Source organism: Rhinoderma darwinii, chromosome 5 (genome assembly GCF_050947455.1).
Source record: "Rhinoderma darwinii isolate aRhiDar2 chromosome 5, aRhiDar2.hap1, whole genome shotgun sequence".
In the NCBI taxonomy this organism is placed as follows: Eukaryota; Metazoa; Chordata; class Amphibia; order Anura; family Rhinodermatidae; genus Rhinoderma; species Rhinoderma darwinii.
This window is the reverse complement of record NC_134691.1, coordinates 158,542,180-158,569,810: the sequence shown is the minus strand read 5'-3', so window position 1 is coordinate 158,569,810 and position 27,631 is coordinate 158,542,180. Positions and strand designations below refer to the sequence as shown.

At 42.2% G+C, this 27,631-nt stretch overlaps 1 protein-coding gene across 1 annotated transcript in view; it reads right to left on the bottom strand.

Moving 5' to 3' along the window:
- Window positions 1-8,363: 8,363 nt before the first annotated feature.
- The window catches only part of PXDC1 (PX domain containing 1), a 78,919-nt gene continuing 59,651 nt past the window's right edge, over window positions 8,364-27,631 (bottom strand). Inside the window, exons 4-5 of the mRNA XM_075828467.1 lie at window positions 27,202-27,313; window positions 8,364-8,882 (exon numbers count right to left, since the gene is read on the bottom strand). Of these exons, the coding sequence (XP_075684582.1) occupies window positions 8,765-8,882; window positions 27,202-27,313 (230 nt within the window). The 3' untranslated portion in view covers window positions 8,364-8,764. The remainder of the gene's footprint in view (window positions 8,883-27,201; window positions 27,314-27,631) is intronic.

Sequence of the window (27,631 nt, the reverse complement as noted above, 5' to 3'; positions counted from 1 at the left end):
GTTTTAATGTAATGATATCACAATAGTGTGTGTATTTATTAGCTGTGGTCTATGGGGAAACTGTCACAATTGTGTGCTTGTATGTATTTAAAGCTGGTAATAGACTTGCTATTTACTTGTTTGTATGGAAATGATTTTACTTGTAATTTTTCTCCATTTTTAGGACATATGTTAGGCCTCATGCACACGACCGTAGCCATGTGCGCGGCCGTGATTTTCTGGTCGGCCGGCCACGGAGTGACAGCCGCGAGCCGTCCGCAAATTGAACATGGCCGCGGCCATTATTTTCAATGAGCCCAGACCGCAGAACACGGCCGTAATAAGACGTGCCCGTTCTCTCTGCGGTGCAGGCTTCTGGGCCATGCATGGACCGTGAAAACCACGGTCGTGTGCATGGCCCCATAGGAATGAATGGGGCCGCAATTCTCTCGTGGATTTTCGGGGGGAATTGCGGCCGCAAAAGCACGTTTGTGTGCATGAGGCCTTATTTACAGGCACTTTAAAATATGACTTACATAGGAAAGGGGTGGACATAGACTGAAACTGAGGGCCCCTGTACAAAATCAGTATGTAGGCCCCTACTGACAACGTATTTCTCTTGGAGCTAATCCAGGGAGTGATGTCTAAGGGATTCCCAGGTTTTCAGCCTTTAGCCTCCATACAGAGATTTGGACTTCACTGCTGAGAACCCCAGGTTGCTACCCTCGGAATAGTATCCGATAGAAATGGCTGACATGTGCAGAGATGGAGATTCCGATTTGTGGTAACTTGGCAGAAGATGGTAATTGTGGACTGGCAGGTAAAGGTCTGGGAATGCGGAGTACGGTCACCAGGGTTAGGCTGGTAGAAGGTCAGGGCAGTCCGAGAACGGTCGCAACTGTAGACTGGCAGAAAGTCAGGGCAGATGGCAGATAAAACGTAGTCAGGTCAATATTAGGAAATACAATACAGAAGTACTCCAATGCACAACACAAGGAACAAACAAACCAAATTGCTATGGCAAAGAGTGAAGGGGTAGGGTACCTAAAGTAGCCTGGGACAGTTGGTTGATAGAGGTGGAGCAAGGTTTAACCATTGCTGAGATGAAGCAATTAGGGTCTGCTCAAAAACCAATTGATTTAAGAGAAGCATAACTTTCAGGATCAAATGATGATTTGTGAGTGACATAAGTGGCGCACACTACTTCCCAAGCGACACGGCACAACCGTCGCAAGGAAGCGGCCTGTTAGTTTTAATTTTCCTTGCAGCGATGGATAATATTCCTGGTAGTTTAGGGTAGTTAAGAGGGTAATGGTAACATTACTTGTGCTCTATCTGACTGCAATATGAAAGGGGTTGTCTTAATGCAAAAAACCCTTTAAGGGTAACATCTCTGGCATTTTTGGCAGTGAAGGGGTTAAAAATACCACCATTGGTGAGCTCGGGCAGTGAAGGAGAAAATGGTAGCATCCTTGATGAGCTAAAACAGTGAAGGAGATGGTAACATCCTTGCTGGGCTAGGGCAGTGAAGAGGTTAATGCCAACATCTTTGGTAGGCTAGTGCAAAGTAGGGGTTATTGATAACATCACTTGTGGCTAGAGTAGTGAAGGGGTTAACTCCTTGTGCAGAGGTTAAATCCCTGTACTGAAGGTTGCAGGACCTCCATCTGTGCATGTAGACTGCTCAGTCACACAGATACCTCATCATCAGCCAATCACAAAGCAGCTCATCAATCATAGAGTCTCTGTTATTGGCTGACTGGGATGACAGTCTCTGTGTAATCTAGGAGAGACAAATAGAAAGTGGGAGAACCTTCTATCACTCTACCCGCGCTCTACATTCTGCCATCGACCTCAGATTAACATCCTCCATAATCCGAACCTCCCACTCCCGTCTCCAAGATTTTTCTCGTGCTGCACCAGTCCTCTGGAATGTGCTACCCCAGACAATCAGATTAATTCCCAATATCCACAGTTTTAAACGTGCCCTGAAAACACATCTTTTTAGACAGGCCTATAACTTTCCCTAATCTGACTCCTTTCCTTGGCCCTCCTTTTACATTAGTCATCAGAATTAGACCCCCTCATTTAGCAGTATCCCCCCGCACTCCTTGCACCCCAATGCACTTCATGTCTGTCATACACGGAGACTGGCTGGTGACCGGCTCATGCAGCTTTATGTGTACTACCCCATATGTATAAAAGATGGCTGGACCATTGTACTTAAAGGGATCCTGTCATCAACATCTTACCTGTCAAACTCGCCTGACCCCTCAATGGCCGCAGCTGTCCAGAGTGCGTTCCTGTTCTCTTCTTTCCTGAAGTCCTCCTCTGTCAGTAAATGTAGTCGTTTAAACTCTTCCCGCCTTTTATGGTAATTATTTTTCCCTCTGGGACGCAGCTTCTTAACCCCGCCCTCCGCCGGCACCTGTCCGGCCCTGACTGGCTAAGGAGCTGTCAATCAAAAAGAAGGAGGTGGAGTCCACTCTGAGATGCTGGAGGAATGAAAATCTTACTCTTTTCAGATGAAGATTTGACTCTTTTCTTCTCATTTGCATACGGCACGGGACCGCTGAAAAACGGAATACTAAAGGTACAGAGCTTACTTAGAACATATTTATAGCTTAGATGACAATGATTTTTCACCCACTTTCACCAGGTATTGCTGGCTTTATAGCTAAAATGCTGGTGACAGGTTCCCTTTAAGCACTTTTGCATTTTGTGGTCTCCCTTATTTCCTCATAGATTGTAAGCTCTTGCGAGCAGGGTCCTCACTCCTCCTGTTTAAACCGTAAATTAGTCTTGTCACTATGTAACGTCTGATGTTGTACAATGTACCCTCTAAATTGTAAAGTGCTCCAGAATATGTAGCCGCTATATAAATAAAGATTATTATTATTATTATTATTATTATTATTATTAATAATAAGCGTTGTTTTTTTCCCCCACTACTGAATCTGACAATGGCATCAGCCAAAAGTACACTCATTACTAATCGGTCATCCATTTATTGATCACTTGAAATGTCAAGTCTATAACCAGCTTAAAGGCTGCGCTTTTTTGTGACGATCTCGCATTTGTTTGTTGTGCTTTACACAGCTATTGAAAAGCATCATACTGATATATATATATACTGTATGTATGACCACCATGACTCGAGAGCTGAGAAGATGCTCCTCATTTTGTAAAAAATGACCAGTATAGAATAATATTGATTGACATTTCATAAGAATTTGTTTTATATTTTATACTCCTGGTCAAGCCCTTAAAATATATCTAACTTGATTAACCCTTTCAACATTTAACACTGCATTTATATTATAACTTGAGTTATTTTTAATAAGCATTCTTTTAAGTTGAACTGTGCTTTAATATGTACGTAAAATGTGCCCCTCATTCTGAATTATTTTCCCAACGATAAACCCTATTTAGAAGTTATTGACCTGAAAAATAAACTAGCTTGTCCCATACAAACTTTGAAACTGCATTACGATCCTGTTCTCACCATGTCTGAATAGGTCAGTATCTAATCCAGTGGCTGCAAATGAGGACTTTTCATGTGCCAAAAAGGTGACTTCACAACATCTCAATAGGGACCAAAGCTGGGAGAGAATGAGGAATAATGGTGTCAATTGGGAAACACTGAACTGTGCAATGTTCTATGAACTTGGGTCTAAAGGAGAACTCCTGATATTATGGCTGTCTCTTTACATTGTACTGAGCGCCTAACCTCTAAAGGGCATGTTTTGTTGCTTTTCAATTCCAAGCATCTAATCCAAACCCAATGAGAGTAAACTGATTTTCATTTTCAGCCGAGAAAATCCTGACATATTCTCCTTGTTGTCAAGGCTACTTGCAAGCAATGCATTTCAAAGCAACTAATACATTTTAATGTCGAATTTTCTATTTTAGGTGCCTCGTCATCTGCAAACTCCTACTCGCACAATTTTAGAGGTCACAACCGAACTGCTCAGAAATTGATGGAGGCAACCTAACCTTTGTTAGAATCAATGAATAACATGAATTCCAAGGAACAGAACTACAAACTATAGTGGGATGGAGGGGAGAAATTAAATTAGGGTTTCTACCATATTTTTAATTATGCGTTCAATACTGAAATTCAATTAAATCGTCAAAAGGGTCATAGGGTTCAACAGTATCAGCTGAATTTTGTGAAATGATTCCAAAAATTTACTAGCTGCCAACCTAAGTTCCACATACACCGGTCATATCAATAGCAGTGATGGTACATAATGTGGGAGCATATCCATTAGGCTGGGTTCACATTAGGTATTTTTTGGTTGTTTTAATTTTTTTTTATTTTTTTTTACTGCAGAGACCAGATGTAGTTGAACATGTTTTTTTACCATTGACGTTTTTGGTGTAGCCATAGAATATCTCATAATTGTCAGATAGGTGGGGCTCCAACCTATTGGGGAGAAAATGGGTCCTGTGACCCAGATGTGTCAAGCAGAATGTCTGAGAACGGGAAGAGAAAAAGTTTATTGATTATGCTTTGGGAACTATAAAGTAACCACTGACACTGACCTCATTTTGCACAATGGGTGGTGGACCCAGAGGTCCTACTGATACTCCATAGTTATAAATGGTCAGAATACCCAATTTAATGGAGATTTAAGCTTTGCTATTTTATCATTTAGGTGTGACATTTTTGGGGGTATTTAGTGACTTTTTCTCCGTTGACTTTACATGTGGTTATTCGGGTAATGGCTTTCTGTAGAAACTGTAATTTAATTCAATTAACGGAACCTCTAAATCTCAACAAACACAGAATGTTACCAGTCCCCAATTGCAGCATTGTCCTCGATGATATCATGTGTGGGAACAAGGTCAAAGGGAAATCTTATGCTGAGCTTTTCTAAACGAAGCAATCTATTAACCACTTAATGACAAGGCCTAAAAAGGCTTTAATGACCGGCTAAATGTTTTAATTTTTGCCTCTCTGCATAACTTTATTTGTTCATTGATGTGGCTGTACGAGGTCTTGTTTTATGCAGAAGAAATTTTTATTTTTTATCTGCGCAGTTTGGGCGTACAAATAAATTATGGTGTAACTTATGTCATTTTTTTGGAGGGTAGATGCATATATAAAAAAAGTGATTTTCTGCATATTTTTTGTTTCTTTTCTATAGCGTTCACATTTCACGTTAAATAACCTTTTAAACTAAATCTTAAGATACCCAATATATGTAGGTTTTTTGTTTCTATATAATGTATGGGCAATAAAATATAATTTATTCTAAATAATGACTTTTCTTAATGGATAGCTCTATTATTTAGTTTTTGTTTTTTTGTTACATCTTTTTTTAAGGGGTTGTCCAGCTGTAAGAAATTGATGGGCTATCTTCAGGATAGCCTATCCATATCTGATCGATGGGGGACCGACTCCTGGCACCACCGCCGATCAGCTGTTTTGAAGGGCCAGCCTGATGATAGGCCATTTATTTCTTATGACTGAACAACCCTTTTAATCCCATGAAGGAATAACTTTTTTGCAACTTATTTCATACTTATAATGTATTAGAATACTCCTGTATGCTAATACATTACACTGTGTCACTATGACCCAGGCTGCTGTTAGGGCACAATATGTGTTGCCCTAACAGCAGGCTTACAGACCAGACAGCTCTAGAGTCCTTTCTAGGTCTCCACGGCTGACTGCAGAGGGTACCCCTAGTCTCTGATCAAGCCTCCAGGAAACCCAGTGATCAAACTCTTGGGGCCGCAGCTATCAAGCGGTTACACTTTGATCCCAGCCATATTCATCAGTCTGCTCTATGTACAGAAACTGTTAGTAACAGCTCCTGCTTATGGCATGCGTGCTCACCGGAGTGTTCATAAGTCTTTTCTACAGCTATGCCAAAAGACGTCGCTGTAAATTCGGTACCTGCACCACCTGCCGACAGAAGAAAGTGGGCGGTCTGGAAGGGTTTATCTATACTATAAAGCGCTGAATTTGCTTGGAAATTTGCTACAGACTAGAGACTGAACCCTTTAAAGTAGTTTTCAAAACACATATAAAAGATTATTCTCATCACAGACAATGCTGACATATTGCCAGGATATGCCATGTCTTCCTGATCATTGGGGTCCAACCTATGGGACCCCAACAGATCCTGAGAATTGAGGTACCACAGTGCTGGTTTACAACTGTCCCCCTATCACTCATTTTCTCTGATCGGCAGCGCTCCCAGTTACCTGCTATTTAGGGAACTGCAGCACATCTCCAATATTAGGATTAGTCGTTCCTGGCAGTAGGACCTCCACTGATCAGAAAGTGATGGCATATTCTCAGAATAACCCTTCAATCCTTAATTCAATGTTCAGATTGCATGTTTTACAGAGAGTCAACTACGACAGTAGGGAACTCCTGCCCTGGTCCAAACAAAACTTGACCTTCCCCCAATGACTAACATCTGTCGACAGTCTTTAAGGTATCAGTCAGTTTTGACTGGTTCTCTGTCACTATTTGTGGGTATGTGGACCCACTGGGCCGTACCGCCGTAGTGGTATAGCAGCTGGCAAACAGGGTACAAAGTCAATGTCTATAGTTCGGATAAAGGTACCTGTGGCAATACAGACAGTAGCGATGGTTTAGGCTCGGATGGAACTCTGGCAAGAGGCAGACAACAGGTGCGGTGAAACACAGCGGCTGTAGCAGGCGACACAACACTACTCCAACTCTGTACAGCACAGGAACACAGAAGCACAGGATACAGGTAACAGGAAAGGGAACACTGGGAACTGGAGAACACTCAAGGGACCATTTGCAGAGACAGACACGGGTAGGTACAAACAACGCTCAGGCAATGAAGGAAGGGGCAGGGCCCTTCTTCTAGTCCAGGGTGATCTGGGAGCAATCAGCTCAATCTCACACATGGCTCTTTAAGGCAGGACTGAGCTCGGGTGCGCACACCCTAGTGGTCACTGCGGGACAGGACAGCCGCATGTGCTGGCATGAGAAGATTCCGTGGTCAGCGACCGCGGACGTTATATTCTCTTTTCAAATATTAATTTTCGTTATTTGAAGAATTGATACTGTTTGGTGTTAAGGTGCCATTAAATTGACCAAAAATGTAAGTGAATACATTTACAATGTCATTCATTTTCAATGCTTATATAACTGTTCTTTTCATTGACCTTTAGGGTATGTTCACACGCACTAATTACGGACGTACTTCGGGCGTTTTTGGCCCGAATTACGTCCGAAAAATGCGCCTCGATAGCGTTGACAAACATCTGCCCATTGAAAGCAATGGGCTGACGTTTGTCTGTTCACACGAGGCGTATATTTACGCGCCGCTGTCAAATGACGGCGCGTAAATAGACGCCCGCGTCAAAGAAGTGACCTGTCACTTCTTTGGGCGTAATTGGAGCCGTTATTCATTGACTCCAATGAAAATCAGCGCCAATTACGTCCGTAATGGACGCGGCATTCAAGCGCCTGCACATGCCGTTACGGCTGAAATTACGGGGATGTTTCCTCCTGAAAACATCCCCGTAATTTCAGCCGTTACGGACGCTGCCGTGTGAACATACCCTTACAATCATCAAAAAATATTCCTTTTGAATCAATTACAACTTTGGAGACATTCTAACCATTCTAGCTGTCAGTTTTTGAAGATATTCAGGGCCAGGTAGGGTAGTGTGGCTGTACTATAATTTGTGAAACTAAAATAACAATATTAATAAAAACACCCAACAATAAAAACAAGGCACTGCAGATATTAAATATATTTATTGTGAGTAATATTTCATTTCAATAAAATAGATTTTACATGTATTGTATAAAAGAATTAGCATTTTCAATAATTTACTATTATTTACATAAGAATGTGCTTGCCTTAGGTACACAGAGCTGAGAAAAATGTGTTTGCTTTATTTGTAATCCAGCAAATACATCTAAATCTATAACCGGTAACTCCATGCCAGCAAAGCCCTATACCAGGGGTCAGCAAACTTCGGCACTCCAGCTGTTGTGAAACTACAACTCCCAGCATGCACAGACAGCTAAAGGCTGTATTATTCCAGCCAGTCTGTCATGGTATGCTGGGAATTGTAGTTTCACAACAGCTGGAGTGCCAAAGGTTTCTGACCTCTTCCCTATACCAAACTATGAATTAAAACGTTGCACACGGACTTTCACTGGAATGTAGATGCTGTAAGTGATGCTTGTTCCCACCTCACATACATTTGCCATATTTTCAACATACTGATGTCCATAGTATCAGAATATACAGAATTAACACACAGAATCCATTTGCTTGGTCTTCACATCCCCCCAGTACACATACAAGCATGTCCCCAACAATCTAGCACATTTAGAACTTTCGAGGAACATTTTACCATATTGCTCTTCTTATGTAGCCATAAAAGTGTAATAATTGTGCTTTTGAGGCCTCAGTTATGTTCAGTGGCTGTAATATAAATGAAACAATATAAATGAATTTTGCTGGTGTCCAGATCCTTGATGTTCTTGTAAGGACTTGAAGAAAAACAAGCACTATACTTGGAAATACCTATGTTCATGCGGCATCAGGCTAGGCGAGTGTTATTATGTGGCTATTAACAACAATCAACTTTTTTTCTGCATCCTGTTCACATTAAGGCATGTTGTAAATCTGCTGTAGTTCCATTTGCTGAGATCTGTGTGCTAGTTGCTAAGAGAATTGCATTTTTAGAGTTTGTGAAAGGCCACAGGGATAGCAGCACTCAAGAGATATCACCTTCACGGTTAAGAAATCCTTGCAGCTTCTTGATAGCTTCAGTCTAAAATGTCTGTTTCAAATGGAACCAGATGGTAGTAGGACAAATTTGTAACATAAGCTATTGGATCATCAGTATCCTCAACCTCTGGGGGAAAATCTGTCCCATTTCCATATCTATAAGAAAGGAGAAGTGGAGAAGAAAATCAGATTGGAACAACAGCAGAAAATCACAATCAAAGACACAGGATCAATTATAGAGGGCGCTTGAGAGTTATGGCTTCCAAACCAGGATTTTCTGGGTACATTGCGATACTTTAGGGTGCTTTTACATGCCCAGATTTTCTCCCAGTAACAGCACGTTGATTGGTGCCCATTTACTCTATTTAAACAGAGCATTGATGGGAATGTATAAGGAAGAACAATAGTTAAAGAGGCTCTGTCACCACATTATAAGTGGTCTGTATTGTACATGATGTGATCGGCGCTGTAATGTAGATTACAGAAGTGTTTTTTTATTTAGAAAAACGATCATTTTTGACGGAGCTATGACCTATATTAGCTTTATGCTAATGAGTTTCTCAATGGGCAACTGGGCGTATTTTACTATATGACCAAGTGGGCATTGTACTGAGGAGTGTATGACGACGACCAATCAGTGGCCAATCAGCGTCATACACTTGCCTCCATTCATTTACACTGCATCGCTATGTGCAGCCACATAAACACACTATAACGTTACTGAAGTATCCTGACAATGAATATACATTAACTCCAGCCAGGACGTGATGTGTATTCAGAATCCTGACCACTTCTGTAGCGTCTCTGTGATTTACAGCACAGCAGGCGTAGTCTCGCGAGATTACGCTGTAAGCTGTCATTCACAGCGAGATCTCGCTGTGCTGTAAATCACAGAGACGCTACAGAAGTGGTCAGGATTCTGAATACACATCACGTCTTGGCTGGAGGTAATGTATATTCATTGCCATGACACTGCAGTAACGTTATAGTGTGTTTATGTGACTGCAATTAACTATATTGCTATGTGCTGTGTAAATGAATGGAGAGAAGTGTATGACGCTGATTGGCCACTGATTCGTCAGCGTCATACACTCCTCTGTACAACGCCCACTTGGTCATATAGTAAAACACGCCCAGTTGTCCATTGAGAAAGTCATTAGCATAAAGCTAATATAGGTCATAACTTCGTCAAAAATGATCGTTTTTCGAAATAAAAAACACTGTTGTTATCTACATTACAGCGCCGATCACATTATGTACAAGAAAGGGCACTTATAATGTGGTGACAGAGCCTCTTTAATATGATCGTTCGCTCTCATTTTGAATCTTGTCAGCAGTCCTTCACCGGTTTACACAGGCTGTAAAAATAAATATCCAATTAGACGACAAACAAGTGTTTGCTTGTTGTATCGCTGCCCTGTTTGCAATGGGCAATGATCGTTCGCCCGATCATTGGCCAATGCAAAAGATATTCAAAGTTACATTTCAAAGAGGTTTATTAATCCTTACACCCAACAAAGAAAAATATATATATACACCGTGTTTCAAATTATTATGCACATTGGATTTAAGTGTCATAAACATTTAATTATTAGTTTTTCAATTAAACTCATGGATGGTATTGTGTCTTAGGGCTCTTTGGATCATTGTAATCAATCTCAGACACCTGTGATAATTAGTTTGCCAGGTGTGCCCAATCAAAGGAAAACTACTTACGAAGGACGTTCCACATTATTAAGCAGGCCACAGGTTTCAAGCAATATGGGAAATAAAAAGGATCTCTCTGCTGCCGAAAAGCGTGAAATAGTGCAATACCTTGGACAAGGTATGAAAACATTGGATATTTCAAGAAAACGTAAGCGTGATCATCGTACTGTGAAAAGATTTGTGGCTGATTTAGAGCACAGACGGGTTCGTTCAGATAAAGGCATAATGAGGAAGGTTTCTGCCAGACAAATTAATAGGATTAGGAGAGCAGCTGCTAAAATGCCATTGCAAAGCAGCAAAAAGGTATTTGAAGCCGCTGGTGCCTCTGGAGTCCCGCGAACCTCAAGGTGTAGGATCCTCCAGAGGTTTGCAAGTGTGCATAAAGCTATTATTCGGCCACCCCTAAACAATGCTCACAAGCAGAAACGGTTGCAGTGGGCTCAGAAATACATGAAGACTAATTTTCAAACCGTCTTGTTTACTGATGAGTGCCGTGCAACCCTGGATGGTCCAGATGGATGGAGTAGTGGATGGTTGGTGAATGGCCACCATGTCCCAACAAGGCTGCGACATCAGCAAGGAGGTGGCGGAGTCATGTTTTGGGCTGGAATCATGGGGAGAGAGCTGGTAGGCCCCTTTAGGGTCCTTGACGGTGTGAAAATGACCTCTGCAAAGTACGTAGAGGTTATAACTGAACACTTTCTTCTGTGGTACAAAAAGAAGAACCGTGCCTTCCGTAGCAAAATTATCTTCATGCATGACAATGCACCATCTCATGCTGCAAAGAATACCTCTGTGTCATTGGCTGCTATGGGCATAAAAGGAGAGAAACTCATGGTGTGGCCCCCATGTTCCCCTGACCTCAACCATATTGAGAACCTTTGGAGCATCCTCAAGCAAAATATCTATGAGGGTGGGAGGCAGTTCACATCAAAACAGAAGCTCTGGGAGGCTATTCTGACATCCTGCAAAGATATTCAAGCAGAAACTGTCCAAATACTCACAAATTCAATGGCTGCAAGAATTGTGAAGGTGATATCAAAGAAGGGGTCCTATGTTAACATGTAACTTGGCCTGTTAAGTTTTTTTTTTATTGAAAAAGTTTTTGATTTCTGTAAATATGACCTCCTGATGCTGCAAATTCAACAAATTACCATTTTAGTTCTCTTTACAACCTTTAAAATGTTTTGATCTCTGTTGTGCATAATAATTTGAAACAGTGCATTTTGAGTTTTTTACTTCTAAAAAAAAATCTGTTATCATTAGGAGATTTGTTCAATAAAATTTGCATTATACTCCAACGGTTGATGGCTTGAAGATTATACTGACTGTCATTTGCCTCGACTATTTAGGAAAATCAGCGAAAAAAACCATTTGCATAATAATTTGGAATGCGGTGTATTTCCTGCAGTACAGAGGGGGCTATTATGGAAACACTGCCATCTGTAATGGTAGTCATTCTGATAACATTATATTATGGAATTGCTAGTGATGCCATTCCTTCATATAATCATTACACTGTCTCCAAATTAGAACCCCACTGTAAGTATAGCTTTGCTCCTATTATGCCTGTTAAAAATGTTCTGTACATGTTTGTGTAGGTAACAGTATTACTGAATAACCACGTTTTTTGCTGATTGTATCTTATATTCAGATTTTTGGGAAGATGTTTTTCACAAAAAATGAGTATATCCCATAACTGTAGACAGTGAATTTATTAAAGCGGTTGTTTCCATGAGACAACCCTTTTGGGGCACAAAAAAATCATAGAGACACCCTCTTCTAGTCAGTGACGTTCCTATATGAAAGAGCGGCTCTCACTCTGGTGGACTTGGCCCAGCCATCAATTACAATGTCGATCATGTATTTTAATCACTGGTATTAATACTACAGGGGAAATGTATGGCCATCCATAGCTTCCGAAGGCTATTCAGCCATTCGCCAAGGGAAACCTGAACTGAAGGGTTCAGCTGATCTTTGGCTTAATTTCATTCTAAAAATGTCTTTAAAACACAAAAGATCACTTTCTATCACTAACCGTAAAATAGTTACTCTGACAAGATGACTGCTTCTCCATTAATACCTATCTGTTAAAGCCGAAGAAACATAGCATCAGTGCTGAATGTTTTTTTCATATTCAAAGTTTTTTATTGGTTTTAATACAAACAGGTACAAACACAATTAGGGAAAATGTGTCCCCACAAATAAAGAGAACATGACAGATGAGGGCACAGCCCAAACATGAGGGTGAACATCACATCCTATAGAAAGTACCATAGGGGTCTAAGGGAGCATATGAGAAAGGAGCATTGCTTAAGAGAGAAAATAAAAATACCACAGTTCAGCTTCCCATGCGTCCTAAAATGCAATGGCAATAGTGGGCAAGCGCAATCACAGGAAGCCGATGACCACTTAAGACAGACACAAGAAGGGAAGGAGAAGGAGAAAAAAAATGGGAAACAAACAAGAATAAAGAAGAGACAATGGAGGGGGGGGGGGGGGGTTCATGGTGAACCTGGACTCCGATCCAGATTATCATGAGTAATTAAGAAGCAGCTATGCACCTTGCAGAAACATGAGTGGAGTAAGTAAACCACCCCAAATATGTATGTAGTCCCCGCCCCAAGGAAGTCCCATGGGAGAGGATATGCAGTGTATCTCAAGTCACCGCATTCCGGTAGGTGGAGGAAGAAAGGAACATAAGCCATGGAGATCAAGTGTCCTTGTATCTGGTAGAAGCAGCAGCAGAATGAGCCAGAAGGTGCTCCATTCGCTGCAATAAGGCAACCTCCTGGAACCACTCATCCAGCAGTGGAGGGAGCGCCGTTCGCCACCTACGGGGAATAACTGATTTGGCCGCTTGGAGGAGGTGTCTAAGTAGAGAGCGTTTGTAAATGGGTAATGGCATAGGGAACATGAATAGAAGGGCCGCCTCGGGGGAGCTAGGGACCGAGACCCCAGTGACATCTAATATAATTTGGAGACCCGCCTCCCAGAAAGTCCGTAAGGAGGGACAACTCCACCAAATATGAGACATGCTTCTCCCCGTTGCCCCACAACGCCAGCACGTGTTGGGCATAGACGGGTATCATATTATGCAGGACAGCGGGAACACGATACCACCTAGAAATAATTTTATAGCTAGTTTCCTAAGCTCGTATGGCTATCGAAGCTTTCTGGGAGAGGGAAAAACATTGTCTCCATTGCGCATCGGAGAATGTTGCGTTCAATTCTGTCTCCCACGCCCTGCAGAAGGATGGGAGATGAGGGGATCGCTGGGAGAGGAGTATTTTATAGAGCATGGAAATGGCGTGCGCAGGGGTCTGGGTGGTGACACATAAGCGCTCGAAGTCAGTAAGCGGCCGGTGAAGGTGAGCCTGTCACTTAACAACACTATAGAAATGTTTTAACTGAGCATATTCGAATATGTGACGTGGTGAAGGCGTATCAGCTGGGCAGATAGTGGCTAAGGGGAGTAGAGAGGAATCAGAGAGGACCTTAGTGATATTGGATTTGCGGGAGACCTACCCAGGAAGGAAAGACGCGCCTCCCCAGCAGGAAAGGCAGGGTTGTCAGTAACAGGGGTCAGTGGACCCAGTGGGTCAGCTAGTGAGCCCCCCACCCCAGAGCCAAGAGGGTATGGAGAACCACAAAGGAGGCGGGAGTCTGTCTATTCCCAGGCCAGGTCCATGGCAGGGTAGATAGGGTGCGAGTGCAGAGCTGTTGGGCCAGACGAACCCAAAGTTTAGAGTCATGATTATGAAAGATTTCGAGGACATGAGCATGAGTCGACGCCAGATAATAAAGCCGACAGTCCGGCAAACCAACCCCACCTGTGTCCCTGGAGCGAGTAAGAATTGTCCTACTCAGATGGGGACAACCCGTTGGCCATATGAAGCCAATAAGAGGATGGGATGGAGATAGGGATCGTCTGCAGGAGGTATAGCAACCTGGGGAGGAGTCACATTTTAATAATGTTAATACGGCCAAACCAGGAGAATTTCCTTTTATGCCAAGAGGCAAGATCTGTGCGAAATTAGGCTAGTAAAGGGGCGAAGTTATTGGCAAACAGTTGTGAGAGATCAGAGTTTATATGTGCACCCAAATATGTTATACCCTTAGCAGGCCAGGAGAAAGAGAAATTACTTTTGAGGAGTGACAGTGTCGCGGATGGGAGGGAGACATTCAAAGCCTCAGACTTGGAGAAGTTAATCTAAAAATTGGACCATGTTCCAAAACGGGACAGCTCGGACATCAACAAAGGCAGAGATATATGGGGGTTCGTGAGATAAACCAATAGGACATCAGCAAATGCCGAGCACTTATACTTTTTCCCGCCTATGAAAATACACTCAATATCCGTGCTGTTCTGAATGGAGGCCATAAGATACTCCATAACGAGGACGTACAACAGAGGGGATAAAGGGCAGCCCTGCCTGGTTCCATTATGAATAGCAAATGGCGAAGAGAGGGAGCCGTTTATTTTTAATTGGGCAGATGGGGAATGATAAAGGGCCATGACTTTACTCACAAAGGAAGGTCCGAGTCCTATATGTTGAAGAGTTTGGTGAAGGGCGGGGCAGGATATCCTGTCAAACGCCTTTTCGGCATCCAGAGACAGAATTATGAGGGGGATGTGGTGAGTCTGGGCATGATGGATAATATTAAAGGTTTTAAGGGTATTATCACGTGCCTCCTGACCAGGTACGAATCCCACCTGATCTGGATGTACTAGGTTAGGGAGATGTTTATTCAATCTGTTCGCTAACAATTTGGCATACATTTTTAGGTCAACGTTGAGCAAGGAGATGGGCGATATCTGGAGCAAAGCTGGGGGTCTTTGCCTGCCTTAGGGATAACCGTGACATGAGCCAAGGTGGAGCAGGTGGGAAACAAGACTTCAGGGGAGACAGAATTAAAGGCTTGGAGCAGAAGTGGCGCCAAACAGTCAAGCAATGTGTTCTAAAACTTGGCATTGTACCCATCCGGTCCGGGACTCTTTCCCCCCGGGGGGGCCTTGATTACTGCAAGGATCTCCGGCAAGGTAAAATCAGCTTCCATCTCCTCAGCCATCTCACTAGACAAGGGCGTGAAAGGCGAGGGGAGAGAGGCCCGATCCGGGGAGGAAGAGGCATTAGTGGGCCTAAGGTTATAAAGGCCAGAATAAAATTGGTGAAAGCAGTCCGCAATCTCTGGAGTCGTATGGACCACGTGGCCAGAGAAAGCTTTAATACTTGGTATATGGGATTGGGCCAACTGAGCCTTTAATGCTCTGGCTAACATGCGTCCGTTTTTGTTACCAAATTCATAAAACTTGCTCCGACAAACTTGGAGGGCACGCTGTTGAGCCAAGTCTAACAGACGTCGGGCCTCTTGTCGGGCACTCTGTAACTCCCGTAAGAGCGGAAGAGAAAGCGCACGCTTATGAGCCAGCTCCAGGGAGCTAATTTTTTGGAGTGCAAGTTTCAGGGAATGGGCCCTTTCTCTTATAAGGCACGCTCCATGTTTTATGAAGAACAGTGCTGAATGTTTGATCATGAATAGTAGTATCTATTATCTGAATCAGCAAAAACCATTACAAACAGTTTGCTTTCAACCTTCTCGAACATTATATGTTTTTGTTTTCTCAAATTGTGTAGACCATTGGAATTGAGATTTGGGCTCGAAATTGTAAAAAAGGATATGCGAGAGCTAGTAGGGTTCATAGACGGGCGACTAGATTCCTAGATGGGATGGGAGGTCTCTCTTACCATGAGAGTCAAGAAAAATTTAGATCTTATAAACATGTATAAATATATGTGTGGTCAATACAAAGAACTAGCACATAATCTGTTCTTTCCTAGGACTTCATGAAGGACTGGGGCAAATTAATTTTTTGTGGAAGAAATGGGTTTCAGACATGAATATAGGAAAGGGTTCTTTATAGTTAGAGTAGTTAAAATATGGAATGCCATGGCCCAAGAGGTAGTAATGGCAGATACTATGTCAGCATTTAAAAAAAAAGGCTAGATGTTTATTTACTGACAAATGGCATTGAGGGCTATAACTAATCTAGCAATGAATGACGTGTAATTGAATGAGAAAGGTTGAACTTGATGGACCGGTGTCTTTTTTTTCAACCTATGTTACTATGTAACTATTCTTGAATATGGCATTGAACCCAGCTCTTTAGAAAGGGGATTTATTTAAATTCACTAAAACGTTCCCGGGTTATTTACTATATATGTAGCTATCAAACAAATAAGTCGCTGATAGTAAGCTAGAATTGTTAAGGTGATACATGTATGGCATCAGGAATTGAAATTAATTCTTTAAAGGGGTATTACCTTGCACAAGGTGTTTTTTTTTCTTTTTAAACTCCAATCTGTTTTCCAGTGCATCTTAAAGCAATCTTGCTCTATAACACACCACCTTGAGTCAAATTGACTTTTTTCAAAGCCGTCACGGTCCTGCTCTGTTCCCTACACAGCCAATACTGAGGGGCATGTCCATCTTGGGCTGTGTGACCTGTCGAAAGGATCATTCGACTACAACAATTTAGCCGCTCTGCTGATCTGTAGATGCGTGTTCAGGTCAGGCTCAGCTCTTTGATTGGTTCATCGTAGAGCAACCTGCCGAACACATCGAAACCAATTGCAGCCAGTCAAAATAGAAAGTACATCTTTTCCTTACAGTCTGCAAACATCAGACCATGTTAATAGGTCTCAGATGCTACAATCCTCATGTCTGCAGGATGAGTGGCGCTTCTCAGGGCGTGAGACATTGCGCCTTCTTAGATATCAGCACAAAGTTTTTAAGGGCCGCTCTCAAACGTACTGCGCATGCTCGTAACTAAGGGACACAAATTAAACCGGCCAGGGGGCACTGCCAAGGTAGAATATTCTTTGCTATATTGACACAAAAGTTAAAAATAATAATATATTAGAAAGTTTGCTAACTTTTTAAGAAGAATTAATGTTACCAGAATTGCCCTTTAAATATAAATACAGTAAATTGGAAAAGTGGAAGCTGTATGATGTGAGGATAACACTCGTGCTATACACACTATATATGAATTTCCCTTCCACTTTACCCGCATAACATTATATTTACATATTTTCATCACAAGTCTCCTTTTGCATAAATTCATCTTGAAAATAAAAATAGCTGTGATCAGTCCTTCGCACTAACTTGGAAATACACAGATGTTTGTAAAAGGAAAGTCCTATTTTCTTCATTAAATTGCAACATGGAATAAATATAGAACTACTGTATGTGTTGCAGAGAATCCATGTGGGCTGTGTTAAAAATATAAGATGTCTATCATTGAGGTTGTCATGAGAACAATCTGAAGAAGAATCAGTATGACCTACTTGTCAGCCTGGAATTTAGATATGATTATTTATAACAGATCTATAAATAATACTTTGGAGCTAGATTCTTATCTAAACTCTGTTTCCCTTGAAGAGGTAAATCAGGTGTCAATGTCATGTAGAGGTATTGTTTATAAGAACTGTATCTCTATATGCAATGTGCGGTCTGTCAATTCTTGAAACCATCATGTAACGCTTTACCCTCAGCACCCGTATTTTTTTTTTTTATTGAAATCATTTTACATGAAAACGCTGCCTCTGTATTTTATTCTAATTCATAAAAAGTACTAAAAATGCTTGGTTCTGAAACCACAGCACTGACCTCTATGAAGCTGAATTTAAGAATAGCTGTGGCTATCCTGTCCCTTCTGACCATAGGATGACAACCTATGGTCTCTAAATTAGACAGACAAACTTATTTAGTCTATAGTTGGCGTAGGTACGCGGCTGCAGGAAAATGTAAATACTGTATAGAAGTTGTGTAAGTTACAAAGTGTCATTATTTGCAATCTACTGGGCTACATTTTATAAAAACACTACCGCTAAAACAAAGCTGAAGAAGCACTCGTGTGAGCGCTCAGCCGCTTAGTTTCTGTTCGGCTTTTTCTGGAAAGCCGATGTATCGGAGTACAGGCCCACAGACTTTCTATTGAGCCCGTACCCCGATACATTGATTTTCGGAAAAAGCCGAACAGGAACGAAGCAGCTGAGCGCTCACACGAGAACTTCAGCTGCTTCATTCTAGCGATTGGTGGGGGGGGTCTCAGTGCTCGGACCCCCACCAGTCAAAACTTCTGACATGTCAGAAGTTTGTCAAAAGTTTAGTTACACTTTAAAGGAGTTGTCGCCTGAGCACAATCCCTATCCACATGCCCTACTAAGGCATATAAACCTCAAAGGGGGGGGGGGGTCCCCGCTCAGCACCCCCCTATATAAGACAGAGCAAAGGTTACTGGTTTTATGCAAATGTATAAATGAAACGTTATACAACTTTCTCATATAATTTGTGTTTCAATTCCTCCTCATTTTCAAGCTATTGAAGATATTCACAGGCTGCAAACCTATACAGACCTAGTACTGCTCTCAGCTCAAAAACGTGAATGCAATTGTATCTGTATCCAGTCTAGGCAATGCTCTCTAAACTAAATACATACTACACACAAATTTCTGAAAGTTTGTTACCATGTATCAGTCTGGAATCCATGCTGTTAATGCCTCCAATTTTTTACCGAATAGTGGATGCTCAAATGCATGTCAGATTATGGCGGTATTCTCCCATAGGACAATCGTTTATAGGGTAGAATACAGCTCTTATGGGTCCGTAATAAGGAGCTATATGCCACTGTATAGGGCCTATATAGCATTGTTATGTGCATCTAACACCTAAAAGTAAAACTGATTGTAGGGGACCTCCTAAGGAAAATGTGTCATACCGTGACACTGCAGCTTCTATTCTTGTCATACGACCATATCTGATGCTTGTCCAATGTGATGCATTTATTAGTCCCTAAACGGCAAATTCCTTTCTTCTCTTGAACAATAATAGAATAAATCTATCTAAATTCCTAAAACCTACTCTATAAGTATTTGAGGGCAGCACAATAACCATTTCTCTGCAATCTGTTGAAAACCAGTTTGACATTTACTGCTGAAGCTTACTAAGATATTTCTAAGCACGTCCGCAGATGAAGAGCTTGGGATCAAAGAAAAAATCGGAACAAAGCTGAGGTTGCCTGGTGCAGATAAGATTCGATTCTAATATTCCACCATGTCAAATTGTGAAGATCTCCTCTTCGGCACTTCCGAAAGCTTTTTATGGATTTATTTCATTATGCTGAATTATATTTGCCCTTTAATAGGTCTGCTGTCCGTTATTCTGAATTTGCCCTTTATTTCTATACTACCGTACCTATTGGAAGTTTTGTGCTATATAAACATACAAGGCATAGAGTAGGTCCTAAAATGAATATTTGCCCAGAGGTAATATTTTGGGGGCCATTTGTCCTCTTTTTATGCCTAATAGACTAATATTTCAGCTGTACATAACTCTATTTGTGCTGTATTTTCCCTTGTTTCTGGATGTAAAGAGCAATGCTTCATGATAAAGGGGTTGTAATGCCTAGGAAACATCAATAGTGCATTTTTTGTAACACCTCTTTATTCCTTTTCTGTTGCGAATAAATGACTCATTCAACACTATATATGAGACACTCTCCTGTTTTCTGCCAACAACTGCTCACACTTCTGCACTAGCTTCTGAGTGAGCAGCAATGTGAATACAACTACGAAGAGACATATGACAATTCACTTTATGGGCTGAGTAAGTCATTATGTCATTCAGGATAACCCCTGTCTAATAAGCTCTATTGGGCCATATAGATGTTATACAGTCTAGAGATCAACACTGCAGGATAATAGGGCGAGCCACAAAGTGCCAATGGTCAGCAATGGACAAAATACTGGAGAACTTATGAGACATTTCGACCTTTTGCAAACCATTTTTTTTTTTGTAAGGATAGGAACTTCTACACACTGGCGTAGCTATAGGGGTCGCAGTGGTCGCAATTGCGACCGGGCCCCGAAGCCAGGGGGGCCCACGGCCCCCCACACCACATCAATAAAAAGTTACTATAGTAACTCGGGCCGCGGGCCCCTGTTACTATAGTAACATACTTTACTTACCTTCCTGGTTCCGGATCGCAGCGGAGGTCCTGACGTCAAGCGCTGTGCGCAGCGCATGACGTCACCACGCTATGCGCCGCGCACAGCATCGAGACGACAGAACTCCCGCCGCGGCCGAAGAGGAAGTTAAGGTTAGCCATGACTGGCGGGGTCCGACTCCCGGGACCCGCCAATCAGCTGTTTTGAAGGGGCCGCAGCACTCGTACGAGAGCTGCTCCCCTTCATTCCTGTCACTTCATTCCGGTCACACTGTGAATCCGTGTCGGCGATTCACAGTGTGAGCGAGTAGTGAAATTAAGGGGAAGCAGCTCTCGTACGAGTGCTGCGGCCCCTTCAAAACAGCTGATTTGCGGGTCCCGGGAGACACATCAGCTATTGATGGCCTATCCTGAGGATAGGCCATCAATGTTCAGGGACTGCACAACCCCTAAGCCTACGATGTAGCAGGCTTAGGGGGCCCATGAGACCGGATCACAGATTGTGTGATCCTGTCTGCTGGGCCCTGAATCTAAGCCAATCACATGGTAGGCTTAGATACATGGCCCATGCGTGATCCTGTCTCCTGGGCCCTGTATCTAAGCCAATCACATGGTAGGCTTAGATACATGGCCCATGCGTGATCCTGTCTGCTGGGCCCTGTATCTAAGCCAATCACATGGTAGGCTTAGATACATGGCCCATGCGTGATCCTGTCTGCTGGGCCCTGTATCTAAGCCAATCACATGGTAGGCTTAGATACATGGCCCATGTGTGATCCTGTCTGATGGGCCCTGTATATAAGCCAATCACATGGTAGGCTTAGATACATGGCCCATGTGTGATCCTGTCTGCTGGGCCCTGTATCTAAGCCTACCACACTGTAGGTTTAGATACAGGGCCCCAGCACACAGTAATCTTATACTGTATAAGATTACTGTCTGCTGGACCCTGTATCTAAGCCTACGTTGTGGTAGGCTTAGATACAGGGTCCCACAGACAGTATCACACATGGGCCCTGTATCTAAGCCTAACAAATGTGTTACTAATCATTTTTTGTGTGTTTTCTTACAGGTTCGGTCGTTGGACTACGTCGGATTCCAGGACTACTTCGGACGACGGCTTTTTTTAAATTAATAAAATGGTTAATGAGGGCTGTGTGGGTTTTTTTTTATTTCAATAAAATATTTTTTCTATGTCTTTGTGTTTTTTTTTAAACTATATTACTACCGCCTTAGTAATGGCCGCCGGCTGATTGACAGCGTCCATTGCTAAGGCGGGGCTTAGTGTTAGCCGGTGCAGAGGCGAACACTAACCCCCTTTATTACCCCAGTACCCACCGCCACCAGGGGTGCTGGGAAGAGCTGGGTACGATCCAGTACCTGACCATCTGTAGTGATGGTTGGGCACTAGGGCGGCCGCAGGCTGGTATTATCAGGAGGGGAAAGGCCAAAAACAGTGGCCCTTCCTACCCTGGTAATGCTAGGCTGCTGCTGTTGCTTTATTGTATCTGGCTGGTTATGAAAAATGGGGGGGACCCCACGTCATTTAAAAAAAAATAATAATAATTGGAAAGAACGATGTGGGGTCCCCCCCATTTTTCATAACCAGCCAGATACAATAAAGCAGGAGCAGCCTAGCATCACCAGGGTAGGAAGGGCCACTGTTTTTGGCCTTTCCCCTCCTGATAATACATACCAGCCTGCCACCACCCCAGTGGCCGACCGTCACTACAGATGGTCAGGTACTGGATCGTACCCAGCTCTTCCCAGTACTCCTTGTGGCGGTGGGTACCGGGGTAATAATGGGGGTTAGTGTTAGCCTCTGCACCGGCTAACATTAAGCCTCGCCTTAGTAATGGAGGTTGTCAATCAGCTAGCGGCCATTACTAAGGCGGTGATAATAAAGTTTAAAAAGATACAAGCACATAGAAAAAATGTTTTATTGAAATAAAAAAACACAACCCTCATTAACCATTTTATTGAGAATAAAAAAAACGCTGTCATTGAAGTCCTCGTATCCGAAGTCCAACAACCGAACCTGTAAAAAAACACAAACACACAAAAATAATCAGTAACACATAAAGAAGCAAAATGATTATTCTTACCTATCCTGGGTCCAGCGCTGGAGACGCAATGTCAGCGAGCTGGGCCCTGTATCTAATCCAATCATGTGTGATACTGTCTGCTGGGCCACTGTATCTAATCCTATCATGTGTGATACTGTCTGCTGAGCCCTGTATCTAATCCAATCATGTGTGATACTGTCTGATGAGCTGTGTATCTAATCCAATCATGTGTGATACTGTCTGCTGGGCCACTGTATCTAATCGTATCTTGTGTGATACTGTCTACTGGGCCCTATATCTAATCCGATCATGTGTGATACTGTCTGCTGAGCCACTGTATCTAATCGTATCTTGTGTGATACTGTCTGCTGGGCCCTATATCTAATCCGATCATGTGTGATACTGCCTTCTGAGCCACTGTATCTAATCCTATCATGTGTGGTACTGTCTGCTGAGCCACTGTATCTAATCCTATCATGTGTGATACTGTCTGCTGAGCCGCTGTATCTAATCCTATCATGTGTGATACTGTCTGCTGAGTCATTGTATCTAATCCTATCATGTGTGGTACTGTCTGCTGAGCCACTGTATCTAATCCTATTATGTGTGATACTGTCTGCTGGGCCACTGTATCTAATCCTATCATGTGTGATACTGTCTGCTGAGCCACTGTATCTAATACTATCATGTGTGATACTGTCTGCTGAGCCACTGTATCTAATCCTATCATGTGTGATACTGTCTGCTCAGCAACTGTATCTAATCCTATCATGTGTGATACTGTCTGCTGATCCGCTGTATCTAATCCTATCATGTGTGATACTGTCTGCTGAGCCACTGTATCTAATCCTATCCATAGTTTATAGGGTCGTAGTGCTATAGATATGCTATGCTGTTTCCTATACACACATTTTTTTGGGGCGGACACATATGTATTGGGGCTATTTCCCTGACATTTTAAGCCCTGAGGGTATGTTCACACGGCAGCGTCCGTTACGGCTGTAATTATGATGCTGTTTACAGGAGAAAACAGCACCGTAATTTCAGCCGTAATGGCATGTGCAGGCGTCTTTCGCTGCGTCCATTACGGACGTAATTGGAGCTGTTTTTCTATGGAGTCCATGGAAAACGGCTCCATTTACATCTGAAGAAGTGACAGGCACTTCTTTGACGCGGGCATCTTTTTTACGCGCCGCCTTTTGACAGCGGCGCGTAAAAAAAATTTACCGTCGGCACAGAACATTGTAAGACCCATTCAAATGAATGGGCAGATGTTTGCCAACGCTTTTGAGCCGCATTGTCGGACGTAATTCAATGCTAAAACGCCCGAATTACGTCCGTAAATAGGGTGTGTGAACCCAGCCTTAGTGACGCCCCCGGCTGCTAGTGCTGCATTGTTGGGTCACTTAGGAGACCCAGCGATGCAGCTGAAGGCTGCGGACCGTCAGCCATGAGAAGTTTGCGCGGGGGGGGGGGGGGGGGCCAGTAAGAATTTTTGCATCGGGGCCCATGAGCCTTTAGCTACGCCCCTGCTTCTACACATGAAGCTAGCACATGAAATCATGCAGTTTCAGAATGAGAACATGCAAGGCAAGCAGGATAAACAAGAGGAACAGGGAAGTTTGTAAATCATGAGATATCTGTGTGCTGAGAGAGGTTTCAGGGAGACATTGTGTAGCACACAGTTCGCTGTTTGTGATTTACAAAAATAATTCAAAAGCAAAATACAAATTTCCCCATCTGGTATAGCAGTTTGTCACTCGGAATACTGGTGGGGGGCCGACTGCCTGGACACCTGCGGTCCATCTTTGGAGTAAGCACAGATGTAGCAGCTGCTAAGCGGCCGATCACCGAGCCGGCATGCGGTTTCAATACAGATTGGTAAGGTGCACCAATTTGCTGTCAAGCTGCATGTCAACTCAGTGCTTTGCCGCACTGCATCTGCGCCCGGGTCGCCCAGCAGTCACTACATGTGTCCGTACCCCTGAAGACTTTCTCTGCAGTGATGCTCTTCGCCACCTTCTGAGCAGGGAACTGCAGTACAGTTTCAAGAAGCACACCCACAAAATGTTTAATCTCTGGCCCGTTGGAAAGGCACAAAATAAAAGTTGTAAGATTTATTTGGTCATATTAAAACAAAGAAGTTAAAACCAAAAATCCTGAGACCACGCTTACGCGTTTCAGACCAGTAAGGTCCTTAATCATACCTTCACCACAATTTACATAATGTGCCTCTCTAATGGGCCAGAGAATAAAACATTTGTGGGAGTGCTTCTTTAAGTGACTTGAATGGAGCTATGTTGCAGTTCTCCGTTTATTCTAATATCATAATATGAATATCCTCTTAACAATTCCATGAAATATCAACTACAATTACAACATCACAGCTGCAAAATAAGTGGGAAAAAAAATGTGTTGTTTTATGGAATCATGACTCTCATGACATTTCAATCCGATGTTATAGAGATGGAACAAAAAACATAGTTTCAGAAAAAAATTCCCTCAAGTATTCAAGTGCCAAAATATGTAATGGGGCAGTGTATTGCAGACCTATTAGCACCCACTGTAGCTACGTGATCAAATGTTTTCATTTTGCACTTTAGACAAGTAAACACATTCTTTCCAGATCCACCCCTGATTTTTTTTTTCTCTGCACCGGTAACACAACTCAAGTTCAGAAATGCCCAGTATGATGTCAAGGAGTCAAATAACATTCAGAGAATATCCTGAGTGTATCAAGGGGCTGACCTGTTGTTGATCCAGCGCCACTGGCACAGGGTATTGCCATGCCTCTTGCTGTGAGTGGCACATCACCCTGCTCCGTAGTATCATTACCTAGCACAGTGCTGAGAGTAATTACACCAATCAGTTGTACATTGTAATCAGCCAGCCAGCAGGTGTGAGGAATAATATTAATGTAGTTATGTTCTATTTCACAGCTTGGAATGATGAGAGATCTTATGAAGAGTGGTACCAGACACAAATCACTTACAGCGAGTGTGTCTAGCTTCTATGATAATCTTTCCCTGTCTGCCACATAACGTTACTCATCTAATGTTGGGTTCATACCAGATAGTCTTGGCTAGGAATCCGATACCTGACCTCCGTCATTTCGTCCTTTAAAGTACAACACATACAGCTATTGACTGTGCATGCAATACTGAACTTTATATATGGACATATCATGGACTGAGTGTGTTAAATCAGATTAGATACAAATTAACCACATGATGTAGACTGTAAATACAGATACTTATCCCAAGAGTATGGGTAGGTGTCTACACGATGATACAATAATGATGATGGTTTTCCCGGTGGATCCTGGAGTAAAATGATCTTATTATGAAACATACGGGCGATAGCTACCTATGACATATGTATAAGATGGTCATTACCAGACATTTTCTTTCCATGACGAATAAAATTAGGGAAAAAAATTGATTGGTAATGACCTTGTTCCCTTTAAGGCCTAATTCACACATTGCAGATTTGGTCAGTATTTTGCATCAGTGTTTGAAGCCGAAATCAGTAGTGGATGCAAAAAAGAAAAGAAGTATAAACTTTTCTATTATATTTCCCCAGTGTTTAGGATTTACTGGTGGTTTTGGCTTCAAAGTACTAATGCAAAATACAGACCAAATCTGCAATGTGTGAATGAAGCAGTAGTCAGTGCTGCAGATACATGGACAGCTTAAACAGCCCTTAAATGCAAGGACCTTACACACAGCATAATTAGGGAAAGCTAGAAACTATTTAATATACTTTAAGGTCACCTTCACACTCACATTTTGTCAGCATTTTAAAACACATTTATTTCAAGCATTTTTAATGCTTTTTGTATATACGTTTTTGGTGACCTTTTCATTTTGTGAGGCTTTGTACATGTGTCTTTTCTGGCGTTTTTGAAAAACTATAGAGAAAGCCAGAAAAACACCATACCTACAGGAAGGGCCTGTTCACATCAGCGCTTGTCTTCCATTTGGGCTTTTCATTCATCTGTTCCATCAGAGGAAAAGAAAGACAAACGGAAAGTATATTTTCCGTTTGCAATACCATTGATTTCAATGGTATTTTTTGGTTTCAGTTTGCGTCTGTTCCGCTAGTTTCCATTTGTTTCACAGAAACAATAGCGCAGCATACTACGCTATTGTTTCAGTAAAAAAAAGGAAACGGACGCAAACTGAAACCAAAAAATACCATTGAAATCAATGGTATTGCAAACGGAAAAGATACTTTCCGTTTGACTTTCTGTTCATCTGACGGAACAGATGGATAGAAAGCCCAAATGGAAGGCAAGCGCTGATGTGAACAGGCCCGAGGGCCCGAAGATGATTTCTGAATAAAATGCTACTGACCCTAAAGACGCAACAAAAATGTCACAAACTAAAACATAGTGTATGCAGGCTTTCTTATATTTTACTATGGACTTTAAAGTAACATCTGGCTGCAGTATTTTTGGGCAATAAAAAAAAAAAAAAAACCTGCAAAAAGACTACCGAAAATGAGAATAAACACTATGTGTAAATTCAGGTAATGAATAGACACTCTTCCTATGATGTGAAATGAGTGGGACTGCCAAGGTAAGGTCACTGCTTAGAACTTGAACTTATGATCTAGTAAAAGATACCATGGCCAGAAGACAAAGATAAAAATAAGTTTTACCGCTATAAACAGTATACAGCATACTCACAAATGATCTGTTGAGTCTACATCCAAGTCGGGATCTTTGACATGTGGAAGACTGTGGTCGATGACTATTGTCTCTGTGTTTGCTAAACAAAACCCATTGGAACGCATGATTTCTGAAACAAAATTAAAAAAAAAAAAATTTGGTATAACTTAAAGGGTTATACCATGAATCATTTTTATACCAAAAGTCCTGAAATTCTGTTAATAGCTATTTCAATGTAATTTGAAGTGTTTCTAGCATAAAATATATATATTTTTTTATATTATTCCATGTGTCATACTTGGTGCTGCTGGTAAAGGGACTCTGAACAGAATAAGTCTCCTTTCCCCTCTGGCAACTCACATTACAGTCCCTTCTTACTTCTCCCTATAGAAGGCATCTTCTCAGCTATACTGCCATGCTACTGCAGAGGCTCTGCTCCTTCCCTGAC